The 12,723-nt window shown below is 49.8% G+C and overlaps 1 protein-coding gene across 1 annotated transcript in view; it reads left to right on the forward strand.

The window, feature by feature from the left end:
- Nucleotides 1-12,723, forward strand: part of SLC37A1 (solute carrier family 37 member 1) — a 273,159-nt gene that overhangs the window by 132,550 nt on the left and 127,886 nt on the right. Inside the window, exon 4 of the mRNA XM_078656374.1 lies at nucleotides 9,154-9,280. Coding sequence (XP_078512500.1) covers nucleotides 9,154-9,280 — 127 coding nt within the window. The remainder of the gene's footprint in view (nucleotides 1-9,153; nucleotides 9,281-12,723) is intronic.

The raw sequence follows: 12,723 nt of genomic DNA on the forward strand, positions 1-12,723 counted from the left end.
GAGTCGCAGCCGCTACGCCGGAAACGGAAGTGCTCACCCCGACCTACTGATGCTCAGACCGCTGGCTTAATGCTCACATACTCACAGTACGGCAGAGAGAGGAGAGGCTGTACATTTAACCCCTTCTCTGCGGGGGTAAATCCCCCGCTGTGCTGGGGGGCGGGGTATCGCGCACTGCGCCCCGGCCACGAGCTGAGCTCGTCACGGCCACGCCCGTTCCTTAGAACGCTCAGCACAGCAGGGGAATTATCCCCGCGTGTGAGCGTGCTAACGGCCATGACGAGCTCAGCTGGTCATCAGCACACAAGCACCGTGGCTGATCGTCATCAGCATGGGAGGGGTTAAAGCCCTTTGAGATGATCGTTAGACAAACCCGACAGGGAGAATCATGTGGAATGAAGTAGGGACCACCACACCCCGCCTGTGAATCAGCCCAGGTGTATTTTGTCATGACCCCTACTAAGCCCTTAGAGATCCCCGTCAACAACCTGCTGTGGCCCGGTGGCAGTCACCCAGCGGGACCTTCAAGTCCTATTTCCTCACCAACTCCTTGCGGCCTGGCGGCACTCCCTGTGTGTGTGGAGAAGTGTGGCTCACTGGTTAGAGGAGGCAGACCTGGAAGCAGAGGTCAGCCCAGGACCAGGGTTCAATTCCCGGCTCGGCGGGGTCTTGAGTCCTAAAATGTCCATGGACTCGACAATTCTCACTCCGGTGCCTACTCGATTCACGGGTTCACACTCTGCGACTCTGGGCAATAGTTTGCTTAATCTCCACAACGGCCCCTCGCCGCGGGATGCCTGGCTTTCACCTTGCGGATACCCTGCCGGGGTTATCTCACAGGGGAATACCAGGACGGGTTCCCTAAGCAAGCGCTTAGAAACCGCTCAGTGATTTGCGCTATATAAATTCCTGTACATTTACATTTACATTTAATCCCTGCTGCAGGTGTCTTGTTGCCACCAGCACTCGCCCCACGTAACCCGTAAGGATTTGCATCGCTGAAGATGTGTGGTTACCTCTCATCGGGTCATATGTCCATACAGAACTGACACATCTGCATTCCCCTTCCGGATGCCGATCTATGTGCTTCATGTTCGCCGGCTTCACTGCCAAGTGTCCCAGATCATGCACTGCTCTATCCAACCAGATGATCTACTCTCTCTGACTGCAAGTGAAAGGATAATGTATTCACCAAACCAGCATGTAAACAAACAAACAACTGTAAAATTGTAGTGTGAAAAATGTAAAACATGTTGAGAGCCGCCTCTTGGATGACTTGTTGACGTTAAGAAAGGAAGGGAAAGGACTTTTTAGAATGGAGAAATCAGATCCAGCTGTCAGCCTGTTTCAGTGCCTGAGGTGATACCAGACACCGGAAGTGAGGTCGAAAGCAAGAAGGGTGGGGAAGTTACCTGGCAGCAGCAGTGAGGGTGGAAGTGAGCCAGAGGGGGCGGCAGTGAAACAACAAGGAGCGCAGCGAGTGAATCAGGGAAAGGGAGAAACTACACACAGGAGCAAAGCGAGTCAATCAGGCTGGGCTACTGCAATTCTCTTCTCACTGGCCTCCCCAAATCCCACCTGTCCCCCCTTAAATCTGTTTTCCATTCAGCAGCTTGTTTCATTTATGGGGCCAAAAGAAGCGACCACATCAAACCCATGTTATCCACCCTCCGTTGGCTTCCCATCGAGGCAAGATCTATCTACAAGACTGCCTGTATCACCCACAAAGCCTTGCACTCCTCCTCTCCTCGCTACCTGGCGAATAAACTGAAACTCTCTGGAGGCTTCAGACCACCACGTAATGCGGAAAATGTACTGCTTGAACCTCCCACTTTCAAGAAGGAAAAATCGATGGCCCAATCCTTTTCAGGCAACGCAGTGAGAATATGGAACTCCCTTCCGCCTCAGCTCCGGACCACCTCCTCCTCCCAGGCCTTCAAAAGGGACCTCAAAGTTCTCCTCCTTCAAAGACACTTCCAAAGTTAATTCACACCCTCTATTATCTGAAGGAAGACCTTCCATTATAGAAAATTCCATTCTCCATGACTATGGAAGTGTCTTCCCAGTGTGTTCTTGTGGTTTGAGAGTCTGCCATTTATTGCAGTATTATCCTTCTACCTGTGTTTGGTTCTCTTTTGTAACATGCAAGCGTCACTTTTCTCTTGTAACACACTGTTTGCTACCTCTTACATTTTGTTTGCTTTAGGTACTTGCACAAGTGCCACCATTGCCTACGTAACGTTTGTTCTTGTGTTTGAGTGTCTGCCATTTATTGCAGTATTTTACCTCTACTTGTACTTTGTACGCTTTTGTAACTTGCACACGTCACTTTTTCCTCCTGTAATATACCGTTTGCTACCTCTTGTATTTTTTTGCTCATAATTGTCACTTTTGCCTCATGTAACTTAACGTTTGCTTTTGTAATTTGTTCACTTGTAATTTTCTCCACATGTATCAGTTCTGTTCCTATTGTGAAGCGCTCTGACACCTTTGGGTAAAGTGTACGCTGTATAAAAACGCATAAATCAATAAATAAATAAATAAATAAAGCGAATCAATCAGGGAAAGGGACGTTAAAGTGGGAGACTGAGACGGGGAGGTGGCGGGAAAAGGAAGAAGGAATATTTATTGTCAGCTTTAGAAGTGATAATAGGGGCAAAGTGTCGTCTGAATGGTATTGTTTTAAAGGTCCAGGTACATCTCTGAATTATTTATAAGGTCTGAGATCTGACCTCCGTCTGCTGTGGTGTCATCTTGGTACATGATACACCTCGACAAGGAAACAGCGTGAATGTGTGAACTCGGATATAGCTTTGGCGACGTGAAGTGCGCATTCCGTTAGTGCACTTATTACAAACACAGACTGCTGTGGAGCTAGTATGAGGGGCGGCAAGGCTACGAAACAATTTTTTACGCTCTCTCCATGGCTGTGTAATTGTAATTGTTTTTAAATAGCGCTTACTACTCCTGACGAGGCGTGGACTGTTACTAAAAGTAGTTTGGAGGAAACATGGGCGTTATTGATCAGTCAATGTGGGTGAGATTGTGCAATCATCAGACGCACTGTTGGAACTGGCACTTTCAGGTTGGCTGAGGCAATGCCCTAGACAGGCAGAAACTTCCTCTCCACTCAGGGCTGGGTGATTACACACTCTGTATGACCTGATCTCACACTTGTGTAGCTGGGTCCTGAGCAGTCACGCTTACCACAGAGGCAAAGTGGTAAGCATTGGCAGAGCACCCACTCATAATAATTACACTGAGTGTCACAAAAGAGACTTCACACGTGGTGTATGTAAATAACGTTTGTATTCAGCGCGCACAATAACTAACGCAGCATGGACAACTTGTATTTTGGGGCTTAAACCACACTTGGTAACATTACCAGCAGTTCTAGGCCCAACCGCGTTAAAATGACATCAATAGTATGCACACTTGAGAAAGATCCTCTTTAATCCCCAAGACTCCCTATGTGGTACAAAACGTTGTCAACGCTTGGCCCACACTGGTGATTCTTATAATTCAATACCACACAGTTATAGGGTGCACTCCAGATCACAACGATATAAAAAATATGCACATACAAAGTATTATAACCAGGGCACAAGTCCTAAAAAAAAAGTGGGGGGATGCTGACGTCATGACAGGAAGTGACGTCACGAAAGGTGGCTTGCACCATCAGACTCATTGCCTCCCCTCGCTCACCCCTTAGATGCGATTGCATCAGAGAAGCCAGGGCGTGAGCAGCGTTCTGAATGAGCTCCGATCTCGCCCCATAGAGGCCAAAGAGTGAATGTGTGGATCCATTTGCTCCAGTTATTGAGCTGCCGGTAAAATAAGTGGGGGGGACGCCGTCCACCCGCGAGGTACCCCGACTCGAGCCCTGAATATACCAATTATGAGCAGCACAGTGGGCTTAGTCTGAATGGGTAAAACCAATGTCAAACGCAGTGTTGTTTTGACAAGGAATCAACATGTAAAGCAACACCTCCGGGTGCTGTAGCGAATCACCGCGTCCGCAAGTAGTCACTCCCGCACAGACGGACTCACTCAACACTGCTACGCAGTGCAACGGATGTCATTGAAAGCCCCGTATGAAACGCACTCGCACACATACGCACACAGCACCATAATGGGGTGCAATTGATAACAAGCTGCAGAGCCCGTGGCCCCGGCCTCCTTCCATCTCTCCCTAAATACTCTACACCTATGGATTGGCGATAACGATGTGGAGAAGTGTGGCTCAATGGTTAGAGCGGCAGACCCTGATGCAGAGGTCTAGCCCGGGACCAGGGTTCAATTCCCCGCCTCGGTGGGTCTTGGGCTCAAAAATTCCACGGACCTGATAATTCTCGCCTCGGTGCCTATTCCAATCATGGAGTCCCACTCTGCAACTCTGGGCAATAGCTTGCTTAATCTCCACAACGGCCCCCACAACGCTAAGGATGCCTGGCCTCCACCTTGGGGGTGCCCAGGAGTGGACACCTCACAGGGAAAGCCAGGATGGGTTCCACAGCGGTATTCGTACAAGCTCCTTGAGACCCTTGCGGGTGAGTAGTGCGCTATACAAGTATCAATTTACAATTTTTTTACATTTTATAACCAGCCCTCCACCCTGATACAAGGCTGCTCGCAGCCGAAGTCACACTTCGTCAGGGTTCAAGGGAAGATGGCGGGGACTAGTTAGGAGTCAGTCGTCAAATGGGGGTTTTGCCCAAGAAGTTCACCCAAACGATGCTAAGGAAGTGCGGGCTGATGGTGAGAGGCGGTCACTCAGAAGGGTACCACAATGTGCCTTTCGGTATCAACCCAGTTCCGTGCAGCATAGGGGGGGGTCACATAGTCTCTTGACCCACTAATAATTGCTCTAAGAAGCGTTCCTTCAGCCCAGTCAATCACTCTCACTACTCAGCCCGACCCGGGCAATACTACTTAGCAACACAAAGTCGTCAGAGGTTGGGTGAGGAGACGGCAGTTGGCCTGGCGCACTCATGGCCTAAAAGGAACAATTGATAAATAGGAAATGTTGCAAGGGAGCCTCTTGGAAGAACGAGGTACCCCGTCTGGTACACCTCGACCAGGGTCGCATCCAGGCAATCTGGGCACAGCGCCTGCGTGGTGAAAGAGTCGCACCGGACAATTCCGGCTTCACAGTGAAGAGTCGCACCCTCACTAGCTCCCTGGAAAGGAGGCACAACTTCTGGTGGTCGTGGATCCGAGTCACACCAGACAATTCTGATCACGTACAATGAAGAGTCACACTCTTAGTAGCCTCCCTGGAAAGGAGGCACAATGTCTGGCAGGCATTGATCTGAGTTGCGCCAGAAATTTATGGCAACACACAATGAAGAGTTGCAAATTCCGTGTCTCCCTGGAAATGAGGCATAACGCCTGGTGCCTGTTGATAGGGTTCGCACCAACAGTTCCGGTCACAAATACAGATGCAAGTTTAGCCTGGCCTCATGAGGTAGAATGACCTTCTACTATGGGTTTGCCCTCAAATTTGAGAGTCGCACCCTGTGAATCAGACACTGCACGCTATGATCATAATATCAGTGTGTTGCACGAGAGAGATGCTGCACAACTAACATAGTGCCAATATCGGCCCGCACACCAGCCCCCCATCATAAATTTTGTACATAATAAATAAACAGACAAGACAACTTGTTGGTGGGAAAAGGTAGCTGCAGGTTTATTAGCATATCTTATGCCAATACATGGTGGGTTATCTTACAGGCGATCCAAAGGCAAGCCGCCCCTCGCAGCTTGCCACCTGATAGGCCAAGTAGCCCGCGGCCTTGGCCATACGGTGCTTAGCGGTTGTGGTGAGAGGATAGCCCCTCCCATATCCGGTGAACCATGGTCCACCCTCTTGCTCACACCCCCCCTACGAGGGGCGGAGCGTTCAAGCGACCCCCGGTTGTCCAGGTTACCAATCGCCCGTAGGATAACGGGGCGCCGTCGCACCCCAGGGTCCACCGCACAGATCTCCCGGGGATATTGGGCCTCAGCACCCTTTGTGCTTCTGAATAGGGTACATCTAAGTACCTTTCGCCTCTGGATCGTCCTGTAACTCCTCCTGCAACACAAATAACAAATATTACAAGCATAGCTTCCCCCGCCTCCTGAGATGCAGGGTAAGCGGCAGGGAGGGCAACATCGAGGGAAGAAGGACGACAAAGAGGCCACCTAGAGGGAGGGGGAAGCCTAAATACCACGACCCCCCCCCCCCACACCCCCACCCGGCCGGAAGTGATGCGCTTGCAGCTAGGAGCTGGCGACCTATAGGGCTGCTGCGCTTGCCATCTTGTGGCACTACGGGGTCCGCCCTCTTATGAGGGTCCCCTGCGGAGACGAGTCGGTCGGCCCGCATAGTGCCAATATCGGCCCGCACACCAGCCCCCCATCATAAATGTTGTACATAATAAATAAACAGACAAGACAACTTGTTGGTTGGAAAAGGTAGCTGCAGGTTTATTAGCATATCTTATGCCAACACATGGTGGGTTATCTTACAGACGATCCAAAGGCAATCCGCCCCTCGCAGCTTGCCACCTGATAGGCCAAGTAGCAGTGGCAGACTGGACACATGTTTAAACACATCATTGGTGCAAGGGTGCACACCAGCGTGCAGTGGCAGACTGGACACATGTTTAAAGCGGTACAAAAGGGGGTGGTTATGGACGGAGCATCTGAACTAATCAAACACTCACACCCAGTCAAAAGATCTGGGTTTAATCCATCACCGTTCTTTAGCCCACTCTGCCACCCCAGTTCAGACATAGCTATATGCAAATCAGTCTGACCCTGTGCCTCATGGGAACAGTCCAGCCCGAACTGCCAAGCCATGCCTTCCCTGGACCGGAAACAAGCTTCCTAGGACCGGTTTCTGGCATTGCAGCCGTCATCAGCCCGGCTTGCTTGAATCCAGTGGCAAAGTGAGCAAGGGACTCACGTCTGAGCATACCCTGCCACACTTATGGCGAACAAAGTGGTACAAAAGGGGGTGGTGATGGACGGAGCATCTGAACCAATCAAACACTCGCACCCAGTCAACAGATCTGGGTTTAATCCATCACCATTCTTTAGTTCACTCAGCCACCCCAGTTCAGACATGGCTATATGCAAATCAGTCTGACCCTGTGCCTCATGGGAACAGTCCAGCCCGAACTGCCAAGCCAAGCCTTCCCTGGACCGGAAACAAGCTTCCGAGGACCGGTTTCTGGCATTACAGCCGTCTTCAGCCCGGCTTGCTTGAATCCAGTGAAAACGCTGCACCTGACGCTTCCTTTTCACCCCAGAGAGGTGGCAGACAGCAGTGAGAGCCCGAGGCCAGGGGCAGACCTTGGGGCTGGTTCAGAGGTGGGCGGTAGTGGAATCCTCTCAGATGTACCTGGAGGAACTTGTAACTCATGAGGCAAGTCCCAGGTGAGTGAACTGCACCACAGACTCGGGGCCGCTGGAACGATGCAACTGTGCGGCCCCAACAATGTTCGCATATTTATACATTTGCCGCGTTTGCCTCATAATCCACCATCCTCTGCATAATCTGCAGATTTTAACAACAAAATAGTTTCTCGCTCGAACGGTTCAAAAGTTACTAAAAACGCAACAACACGCACCTTTCTTTAGCTTCTTGTTATATTTGGGTGTTAACACCTTCGCTGCGGCGGCTATTCCGCCGCAGCACTAAGGGGAGCGGGGGGGCCGCACGGTGCTCACACGCTGGTGACGGAACCGCTCCGTCACCAGCCTCGAGTGAGCTGTGCTGATGACGGAGCGGTTCCGTCATGGCCCGGCCTGCTCAATAGAACGCGCCGCGCAGGTGCGAAATAAGCGCCGCGCAGGCACGTCGGGCGAGCCATGACGAAACCGCTCCGTCATCAGCACAGCGCCACCGCGGCTGATGACGGAGCGGTTCCGTCATCAGCGTCGAAGGAGTTAAACTGATACTAAAGAGGTGCAACTAATAGCCAAACAATGTTAACAAGTTTAAAATGGGCAAAATATTTAACTAAAACCGTTAAAAAAAATGAGCCACATAATTTGCCTTTCTTGCCGCAAAATTCAACAAACCATGCCTCATAATTCCTGAGGCCCTGACTGTAGTATCCCTGATGGAGGAAATTCTTCCTGCGGATTCTCCTCCTCATCGAGCACTTGCACCAGGGTTGGTAGGATGCTCTGGTACCTCCCTCGTCTACCTCAGGCATATGACTAACCCTGGGCATAGTTTGCAAAGTAGCGCTACGCGTAGCTACGCGAAGTGCACTTCGCACTACGTGAGCTACACGTAACTATGCAAACTGCGTAGTGCACTGTGCAAAATGCTGTTCGCACTGATTGCACAGTGCCGGATGCTTGTCCGCACTGTGGAATCAGTGCAAACTGCATCTTGCACAGTGCAAGCGGTCGTTTTCTGCCGCTCGATTAGATTACTACTCAGGCGGCAGCTTTCTCAATGCGGACTTGTAGTTTCTCATCGCGAGTGGTTGCGAGCATATGCGACCACTCGCAATGAGAAACCTGACCTCCCCGCTTTGAGAATCTCGCAGAGAGGTTTATTTTCCACGCTCGCGATCAGCAACTTGAAGTTGCTGATCGCAAACGAGGAAAAAGTCTCGCCGAGATGTCAGTTTGCTCGCTCGTGGTCGCCAACTTGACGTTGAGGACCACGAGCAAGCAAAAAATGACCGCTACGCTACGCGTGTCTGAACTGTGCTACATGCAATTCGCGTAGTGCGAAGTAGCGCAAACTTTGCAAAACTACGCGAGCGTAGCGTAGTGCTTCACCCAGGGTTACCTATGACCTCTCCTGTGACCTCTGTGGCAATGTTTAGGAGAATCCGCTCACTGGTGCTTAAAGTCCTGCAACGAGCTGAGGTCAGATAGCTCTTTGATGCTGGACACACAGGGATATTTCATGGTATGATGATACGTTGCTGCCACAGTGCGGGCGATGCCAGTCCCTTCTTGACACACTGTGTGATCCTCGGACACTCCCTGTCTCTGCCAGCACCTCGGACAGTGGTCTGTGCCCACTGTCCTAAGAGAGAGTCCGATCTTTCATGTATGATGTTTTACCGGGTTTAAGGGAGTGAGTAAACCTGCACCACTGGCATTTCATGGTGTCTTGTCTGTCCTTTCCTCCAGGGGGAGCTGCACAAACACTGCGCGTCTGCACAGGAAGTAGAGCTGCATAGCTACAAGGAGTACGTCATCCGGCCACCTCTCCGCGAGGCCCCGCGCAATGCCACCCCCTGCGGCTGGGCACCCTTCGGTGAGTACTGCGGGCCCACGCCAGTGGTGGGTAATGGAGGCTGACGCGTAATGGATGAGCATGGCATGGGTAATGGAGGCTGGTGCGTCATGGGTGAGCATGGCATGGGTAATGGAGGCTGCTGCGTCTTGGGTGAACACGGCATGGGTAATGGAGGCTGGTGCGTCATGGGTGAGCATGGCATGGGTAATTGAGGCTGGTGTGTCATGGGTGAGCACGGCATGGGTAATGGAGGCTGGTGCGTCTGTTGTGGCGATTCTGCACATACACAGAACTATACACAGTAAAACAGGACCTCATGTATAGGGGTTGTACCTTCCTACCACCTTGGTGCCCAAAATCCCCAAACCGACTAGCTATAGTGTCTCCTCCGTTCTCCTGTATAATCACGAAGCTACGAATGATTAGACAACCCAGAACACAACACTCCCGACTCTCTCAGGAATCGCGGTAGCAAGACATACCCTTTTGCTCACTCCCTCGCACTTCTCCAAAATAAGGATTGTCAGAGTCACTGTATAGTTCAAAATGTTTATTTTAACGATTGTGCTCTATAATACAGTATACAAGCCACTACCAGCAGCAAAATGCATAAACTCAACACAGTTAGCATTGTTCCACTACCATAGAATATGAAGGGGGATGTCATTATATATAGAGAGTGGAAAAAGGTCTATAAGGCCTAACCAGCCTCTCCTTAGCAAGTTGAGGTTTATTATATAAAGGAAGAACTCTGGGCTTTGTCACAGAACAGAATAACAAGGGGCATGTTTTTCGACCTTGCACATCGTGTTCAGACTAAACTCCAGGATCAGACCATTCTCATGTGAAAGACACAAACAGGGTCTTGCAAAATAAAGTCATGTAGTAACTAAGTATGGGCGAATTTTACGGATCCGCGGTCCGCAAATTTGGGCAAATTGGCAAAAAAATCCACGAGTTCGCGGATTTTCCCGCGAATTCACAGATTTTTTTGCCATTTGCAATAATGTGCTACGTGTACCCTAGTGTGTGTGGTGCAGGGCCAAACGGGCGGGGCTTCTATGCGAGCTCACATGCCTCTTGTTTATAAAGGGTCAGAGACCGATCAGAAACTCATGGATGTAAAGTCCTCCATTAAGGATTACTTCTATCTGTAGGCGGTAGATATGGGGAGGAAGCACACCTGCCTAGCCTCGACCGCGCTCACTAGTTGTTTGGGCTGATTGTAATGCATGACTGAATTTGAGCTTTGACTCGGGCACCTGCTTTATTTATATCTGTAAGTGCTTCCTGTTGAGGTTTAATTGTTGTGACAGGAGCATCGTGGCAGAATGAATCCGGCCTGCATTATCCACAAAGATGCTGCAAAAAAAAAAAAAATCCGCCCGCGAGCACATTTTAGAATTTTCGGCAATTTCGCGAGATTCGCGGATCGCGAAATTGCCAAAAATTCACAAATTTTGCGAGCAGAACGGAATTTGCGCCCATACTTAGTAGTAACGTGCGCAAAAGCAGCATCAAGGCAGCAGAGCTCATGGTAACTTAGCAATGTCGAGAATGACCCCAAGGGCCACATAACACCCTCCCCCTGGTAAGGTCGTAGTGCCTAGACAAAAGACTAAAACAGAGTTCAAAGTTAAGCAGAGTCAAGAAGTGCTTTAAAAAAAAACAGATTGTGGGGAATTTGTTTTGTAAAAAATTAATTTTTGGTTATTAAGATTTGTCGGTTCATGTAAAACAGGATTAAGAAAGAGGTGGTAAATCCTTAAAAGTACAAGGTAGGCATTGGATTGTTGGGTTGATGTGGAATAGAGTGATGTGGTGGTCCGACCAGTCAATAGGAAGGATGTGGTCGATAGTGACTGAGTCTTCATGAGCTATGATGGCATCCCGGATTGAGCCTCTTTTATCGGTTTGCTATGTGCAGTGTTGGGTAAGGTTGTTGTTGCGTAGAAGTTCTTTCAGGGAATGGATCAGAGAGTTGTTTTCCTCATTCCAATGTAGGTTGAGGTCACCTAGAATTATGTTGTCGGAGTCCGAGAGTGAGCAGTGGGTTATCAGGTCGGAAAGGTGTTCTCCGAATGAGGGCGCGTTGCCTGGCGGGTGGTAGAGGAGATGGCAGTATATCATTTTGTTGCCGATCGTTGTAATGGTGGAGGTTAGATATTCAAATATGTTATATTTGAAGGAGTCTGTTTCCATTACGGAGATGTTGCTCATGTGGATGATTGCAATCCCCCGCTTCGAATGTTATTTCCGTCTTTATTGATGATTGAGAAACCCGGGGGCACAAGCATGTCAATGATTGGGGGAGAGGACTCAGTCAACCACGTTTCCGGGATGAATGTGATGTCAATGTCATGGGTGAGAATGGTTTCTGCCAGTTCTGTTGCGTGTTTAGTAGCTGATATGCAGTTGGTCTTCCCATTGTTGCTGAGTTTCTTCGTTAGGGGGGCCATGGGGATATTAGTGAGTAAGATTGGAGGTCCCGGCATTCTAGGTGGGGTGTGATCTCTTCCAAATCCAGTGATAACCTGGATCTGGGAGCCGGGGATGACAATAGAAGATGTGTCATTAGAGACCTCCTTCCAACCCTCGGGAGGGCTGCCCTCAGGGGGCGTCCTGACAGTGCACCACCTTTTTGTGGCACTTAAGTGCGCCTCCTGACAGCTTCTTTGCCTTTGTGGCCGCATCTATAATACAGCACGGGTGCAGAGGCAAAAAGATTCCCTTCTTTAGTCCTACAGACCATCACCTCAATAGACACCCCATATTTCTGCTGCTAATCATACCGTGAACACAGTGAATAAAAGGAGTACCGTTTTAACCCAGGACCCCGGCAGGGCCAATTATCCAAAGTGCTCTCTGGAATTGTGAAGCCCATCCTGGTTTTTTGGTAGAGCTCTCCAGGCTTCGATGGCAGCAATGCACGACAAGAGGTCAGTGGGATGTTAGTGCTGTAGAGTTCCACGTGACATGTAGCATGGAGGCAGAGGGTTCATTCTTGGGGGTAACCTGGGACTTTCAGGGTGAATCAGGATATCTATACCTACATGGGGGCCAAAGTACTCCTACATGTTGATATGAACATGAAGCAGCCCGTACCCTAGAAATGTGACCAAACGTGCAGTGAACTTTAGTAGAGTCATTCTACAGAGCTAGGAGGAGTGGGCCCTCTCAGCTAGCCTGCTGTCAGTAGTCCACTTCCTGGACAGCAGTGTGGTGTTGGTGGTGCAGGCTTCATTGTGTATGTCTCTCAACAGTGGGCAAATGCCTGTGTTTTTATGGCTGCACCTAGAACTGCATGGTTTACACTCAGGTCTACTATGTGTTACCTGTGAGATGGACTACTACTACCTGTTGTAACTGAGGGCCTCTGCAAGAACATATTAACATAAGGAGTTCTTTCACTATAACCTCTGTCCCTGCTCACATCTGCCTTTTCTAAATGCTCTAGTTTA

The sequence above is a fragment of the Lissotriton helveticus genome, chromosome 8 (genome assembly GCF_964261635.1).
Source record: "Lissotriton helveticus chromosome 8, aLisHel1.1, whole genome shotgun sequence".
Classification (NCBI taxonomy): Eukaryota; Metazoa; Chordata; class Amphibia; order Caudata; family Salamandridae; genus Lissotriton; species Lissotriton helveticus.